The sequence below is a fragment of the Condylostylus longicornis genome, unplaced genomic scaffold, assembly GCF_029603195.1.
Source record: "Condylostylus longicornis isolate FDR11 unplaced genomic scaffold, ASM2960319v2 ptg000077l, whole genome shotgun sequence".
NCBI classification, from domain to species: Eukaryota; Metazoa; Arthropoda; class Insecta; order Diptera; family Dolichopodidae; genus Condylostylus; species Condylostylus longicornis.
The window spans coordinates 6356486-6363434 of NW_026578045.1; the positions used below are offsets into that span (position 1 = coordinate 6356486).

A 6949-nucleotide genomic window follows, 5' to 3' on the forward strand; every position below is an offset into this window, starting at 1 on the left:
ATTTCAATTTACTTTTATGATTAAAGTCATTAAATTTCGAAAGTTGCCTAACCCTCATAAATATTAACCCTTTCTGAGGGGGATAGGCATATATTTACATATATGATTTTAATATATTTATATTTTATTCTTATATTTTTAAAATAGATGCAAAAGATTCTGGTACCGGTTCAACAGAATCAAATCGTTTAGATGTATTAGATCGACCAGAAGGTAATAGTGAATGGTCTGGTTCAAGACCAGGTAGTGCTAATGGTTCACCTGATATATATGATCATCATCATTTACATCATCAACGACCAATTGGTGGTGTTGGTGTTGGACATCCATTATTACATCCGGCTGCCTTGCAACATTTTCGACCACCAACTGGTTCACCGCCAGAATCACATCATCCATTATCACATCATCATCATTCACATCATACAGTTGGTGCATTAAGTGCATTAAGTGGTACTAATTCAAGTATAAATAAACCTAGAATATGGTCATTAGCTGATATGGCTAGTAAAGAATCAAAAGATGGTAATACTAGTTCAACAAATTCAAGTAATTCAAATAGTAATGCAACATCAAGCAGTAATAGCAATAATAATAATAATAATACAAATAATAATAGTAATAGTGATAATATACCACCACCAAGTAGTTTATATACACATCCATCTCAACATTCATCGCCTGGTAAAATTTTATCACCATTAGCAGCACGTATACCAAATTATCCACCATATGGTAGACCAGATTTATATAGAGGTTTTTATGGTGCAGCAGCTGCTGCTGCCGCACATTTAGGTGCACCAACATCAGCTGAATTTCTTGATCATCATCAAAGATCATTTCAAGCTAGTTTAGCTGCCCATCATAGTATGAATCCATTATTATGGAAAGCAGCTGTTACTGCTGGTAGTGCTGCTGGTGCACCACCATTTGCACCACTTAGTTTAACAACGAATAATCATCATAATAATAATAATACAGCACCACAACCGGGTGCATCACCATCAGCATCAAGTACATCATCATCAATTGGTGGTAATGATCAAATAAATAATAATAGTTCATCTCAACAACAAAATTCAATACAACATATCTCTGGTAATTCATCAACATCGTCTGGTTCAACATCTGGTCGTATTTCACCCGGTATTAGTAGTAATGGTAGTAAACCATGACCGATACAATTAACATCAGCTTTTACACAATTAATTAATTTTCGTGAACAACAAACAACAAAATTATTATTGAGACCATAGAAATAAAGCTGAATGGGATAAAAAATTTTTCAAGTAATTGTGAGTTCTTAATTTTATCTTTAATTATTGTTTAGATTTCTTATTTTGTATCAATATTTTCACAAAAAGCTACAATCACAAAATTTATAAATTAATTTTTTATAATTTGTTTTTCTTATTCTCAAAATTTTAATTAATCTTTAAACAAAATTTTGTCAATACAACATTTTAATAATTTGTTGTATATAACAGAAACTTTTTAATTATATAAACAAAAAAAAAATATATAAAATAAATAAATAAAATAATTAAATTTAAAAAAAAAAAATAAAACAAATTTTCTCAAATCTAATGTAGAAAATCTTAAGAAAGAAAAAAAAATAAAATATTTGGGCGTTACGCTCGCTGGCCGATGCAATGTAAACAAAATAAAAAAAAAATGTGTGATTTCTTTAGAACGTGTATGTTGTAAATTCTATTTAGTGTAATATATTATTATATAAACATAAATATTAAGTTAATTAAATATAAAATAAATAAATAAAATTAAATAAAAATGCAAAAAAAAAAAAATTTTTAGAATCTAAGCAAAATTAATTAAAAAAAATCGTTATCAGCGCTTTATGTTGCAAATAAACTTTACAAAAAAAAAAAATGTATAAATGATTTATATGTGTGTATGTATTTGTGTGAGTTCTATATTTAAAAATAAAAATATACTCACTCACACTTATACGCTAGTGAAATTTTCTATTAATTCTTTATTTCTTTTATATACTTAATATTATATACTTATATGTATATACATACACACATGCATTAATATTAAATTTGACAATTTCAAGAAGAGAAATTTACAGTCACAACAATGTCAAAATCATATTATACTACTATAATATTATTATGTCAAATATGTCAAATATGTCAAAATAGAAACAAAAAAAAAAAAATAAATAAATTAAAATATTTATAAAAATATAACAGTTGTGTGTAGATTTTTTTTGTTCAGTTTCTTTGTTTGCTGTTTTCAATTATGTATTGAATTTCGGTTAATATTAATATTAGCCGTTTGTTATATTTTCCAAACAATAGATGTCGTACTACATTATAAGTACCCGTAAGTATTTTATTGCACAAGGTATTCAAAGGTAACACATTATTCTATTTTCCTCCATAATTTGTAATTTAAACTTAAAATTAGTTGCTTCATAAAATCCGGTCTTTGAAGTTGCTCCCATTTTTATGGCAATTCCGAATTTTGATTAGTGAAAATAAATTAATTCTTATACATTCTTATGAATTCTTTGATTGTGTACAGTTTCTGTGCTTCTGAGCGTCAAATTTCGCTCAGTTTTTTTGTTTCGCTCATTTTTGGGATTTTTTCGGGTATTTCTTTTTTTAAATTCAAAATTATAAAATTAAATACACACAACTTTTATATATATATATAAAAATTTCAAAACAAGGAAATTTATTTGAATTTATAAAAATGCTTTAAAAATAAAATAAAAAACTTAATAATCACCTAAAAAGAAAAAAAGAAAATATTGTAGCGGTATAAAAAAAATAATAATAATAAAAAAATAATATAAAATGCATTATTTTGGACAATAATTTATATGTGATTTATTTGTATTGAATAAAAAAAAAGAAAAAATTAAAAAAAAAAAAACGAGAATAAAAAAGAGAAATGAAAAATAAAGAACCCCCAAGAAAAATCTGATTTTTAAACCCAAATTTCCTTTTAATATTTCCTCAATTCACAATAATTATTATTAAATCACTTCAGTTCACAATAATATTTTTCAATTATCAGAAATGAAAGCGCGTTTCTAAATTTTATTTCCCCCTCCCAAAAAATCGGTTTAATTCAATACAAATAACTTTAAGGAGACGAAAAAAAAATCTATTAAATAAAAATTTAAATAACAATTATTATAAAAAAAAAAAATAAATAAAAAATGGAATAAAGAATAAGATAAAATATTAAAAAAAAAAAAATTTGTAATAGAAAAAAAAAAAAATTTCTTTATTTCAAATTCAAATTAATTAATTAATTAAAAATTTTGTTAAATAAATCGAAAAGCATTTTTTTTTTTCGGAAAATTGTCAAATTTCGAAAATTTTTCTCAATTTCTTTAGTTTTCTATTAATTTGTTTAATTTTTTTTGAAAAAAAAAAGAAATTTAAAAATACATTGAAAAAAAAAATAATCATAGAAAAAGTATTAAAATTAATAAAACTGATACACTCTGTATTCAATGAATAAACACTGAAATAATTTTGAATAAGAATATGAAACAAAAAAAAAAATTGTTAAAAAATTATTCAAAAAAAAAGCAAAACAAATATTTAAAATGGTAAACAACTCTTAGCAATACACCAAAACTTTTAATTTATTTTACAAATATATATACCTATAAATTTATCAAAAAACATAAAAATAATAAATTAATTTAGAAAATAAATACAAAGGAAATATTTAATTTTAAGTATAAAAAATAAAGTAAAAAAGAAAAACACAAAACAAATTATTAAGAAATTAAAAAAAAACATTCAAAAATAAATAAAAATAATTTTTTTTTTGTTATGTTTATTACCAAAAAAAAAAAAACAAAGAAACGGAACACTTTGTATAAAAATTACATTAAAAATTTTTGAAAAGAAAAATTTTTTTCCTTTCAAAAATGCATACAGGTTGTTTAAATTCTTAATTTTATTGTTATAAATTAAAAATACAAAATTGAAATTATTTCTCATTCTATTCTTATTTGATGAACAAAATTAATAAACTATAATAAAGTGACATCTATTGTAAAATTTTCTAATTAAGAAAATTGAGAGCATATTCTCTCCTGCTCTTATTAATACCTACTATACTGTATACTCTCTCTTATTTTACAATTTACAAAAAAAAAATTAATGTTTTACTGAACAAAATTTTTAAATTATCTCTATTAACCCTTTCGACCCAGCTGATATACATTTATGTACCAGTAAAGCTCAAACATCCCACAAAGTTAAAAATGGCATTGTATTTGGTTCTTTGTTGAAAACATTTCGTTATTACATGATTTCGGCACATTAAATTTTAACTCAATTTTTTTTTTATCACAGACAGTTTGTTTTATAATATAAGGAAAATAGATTCTACATGTGAAAGACTATTTGAAAGCCGAATATGGAACTAGTGAAAACCGAATAGAATATTGAATATTTGTTCTCTTTTTCGAAGCAAAAAAGAATATGAAACAAAAACTTGGTAAAGTTTTTGCAATATCTTGCAGCTATATCGTTTATATTTTAAGTTATTACACTAAAATTTCAAAATGTTTATATTTTAATATTTTTACCATATTAAAGCAAAACCAAAAATCTCTCTAATTGAAATGAATTTTAGAAAGTTTTTTGAAACCAACAGATGTCGCTTATTGTTTTTGGAAAAACAAATAATTTGAAATCATATTTTTTTTTTTTTCAAAATATATAAATAAAATTTTTTTATTTTTTAATTTGTTATTATTCCTATTAATTTTAATTTTAACCTTAATAAATTCTATTAGACACAAAAAAAAAAAACAGAAAAAAAAATTAAATCATCCTATATTATCTAATTATTACTTAATTATTATTACATACATATATACTTATAAAATTATTAAAATTATAATAAAATTAAGTGAAATATTTTTTATTTTAATTATAGATTTAAAAAAAATATAAAAAAGAAAAAGTAAATAAATAAATAAATTAATAAATAAATAAATAAATGAGAGAAAAAAAAAATAATAATAATTTTCTATGTAAATATTAGGTAAATGCTACCCATAACAAAAAAAAAAATATTAAAACACATACACATAAAATGAATAAATAAATAAATAATATTAAATAAACAAAATGAAAATTGTAAAAAGAAATAAAAATAATAATGATAATAAAATTAATATTATAATTAATAAATTTAGTAATTAATAACAATTATTATAGTAAACTGTAATTGGAAAAGCAAAAAAAAATTTAAAGAAAATAAAACAAATAAATAATAAAATTATTAAAAATATTATATAAAATATACATTTATATATATATATAATATAAATATATATATATATACAAAGTAGATATAATTATAATTTTAAATAAAGAAAAAAATATATAAATAAAACTTAATGCAAATAAATAAAAATATTTTGTAAGAATAAAAATTAATTATGAAAAATAATTAAAAACACGAAAATAAAAAAAAAAATATAAAAAAACAAAAAAAAAAAAAATTATTGAAATCAATTTTGACAAAATAAAATTGAAAATTAAAAAAACAAAAAAAATTAATAAAATATGAACAAAAAAAAAAAATTTAAATGCACGTTTTTTATTTCTTAATTAAGAATTCGAAAATTTAATTATTAAACATAAATTGTATGATACAAATTTGATGATAATACCGTCTCGAACTGTATGATACGCAGGTAAGTATTATAGGCAGAATAACAGGTAGTGGTGTGCCTTAGTTGAGATCAGTTTTACGTAATACTTTGTAATGTCATTGAACACTTATCTAGTGGATTATTCTGAAAACCCGTTGCTAGAAGTTACTGTATCATCTCTTTATTATTTCTATCTTGCATAATGCCTATCTGTAACGGGTTTGAGATAGCTGATGGACTCGCCAGTGGGGTAGCGGCGGCTCCTTTCATTGAGCCGGAGACATGGTTCGGGGTACCAAGGACAACGGTCCGGCTTGCTCTAATTGACTGGGATGAGCAGGCCAGATTTGAATATTGGAACTGCTGGGGTGTTTCGGGGAGAGCAGTGGGGGAAGGGTGCAGAATCTCGCAGCTTATTGTGGCTGCTATACTGTGGTTTGCCAATGGCCCTGAATATAAGGCTAATGTAGATGGGGATGGTAATCACAAAATATCGTATAGGTTGACGTGAAAGAGGCTTAAGGCCCTCGGTTTTCGAAGGCGAAAAAAAACAAAACGCCTATCTATAAAATGAAGTGTATTACAGATTGAATTGGAATTTAGAACTGTTTTATGTTTCAAAAAAAATTTACGTTTATATAATGTAAATTTTCTCCAATACCATACCATATTGAATGTTATGGTTAGATATAATGGTAATATCTCATTACTGCGCGACATAATCTCTTGTGTTTCGATATTTTCCATGTCTTACTACAATCCTGTTACAACTACTAAACCATTATTACTAAGAATCATTAAAAAAATTCATAAAAAATTAAAATCTTTAATAACAACTTATTTTTCTTCGAGTACAAATACAAGTTATTGGTCATTTAACAATAATTTAATTATAATTTTATTATAATTAAAAAATCTCAAATTAATATTATGTTTTACACAATCATAGTAATTGTACCCAATACTAGGTATTTTCTCATGTAGTTCGAGAATGAACATTTATGACCGTCACAAATTTATTCCACCATTAATTTGATTTAATTCACTTTTCAATGTAATTATGTCAAGTATGGTATTTATGACTATATAGATACAAGTTAAAAAAGGATGATTGAATGCAATGGAAAAAAAAAATGATCACATCTTCATAAATCACTCAATTTTAATTCACTTACCCTGCTTCTATGTACATATTTAGCAGTACTATACTTAATTTACTTGAATTCTTCCTTCATACATATATGTATACAGTATACAACTCTTCCTGCATAATATTATATAGAT

At 23.1% G+C, this 6949-nt stretch overlaps 1 protein-coding gene across 1 annotated transcript in view; it reads left to right on the top strand.

The window, feature by feature from the left end:
* LOC129612770 (homeobox protein araucan) overlaps positions 1 to 1902 on the top strand; it is a 98484-nt gene extending 96582 nt beyond the window's left edge. The window contains exon 5 of the mRNA XM_055526531.1: positions 148 to 1902. Coding sequence (XP_055382506.1) covers positions 148 to 1175 — 1028 coding nt within the window. The 3' untranslated portion in view covers positions 1176 to 1902. The remainder of the gene's footprint in view (positions 1 to 147) is intronic.
* The last annotated feature ends 5047 nt before the right edge of the window (positions 1903 to 6949 follow it).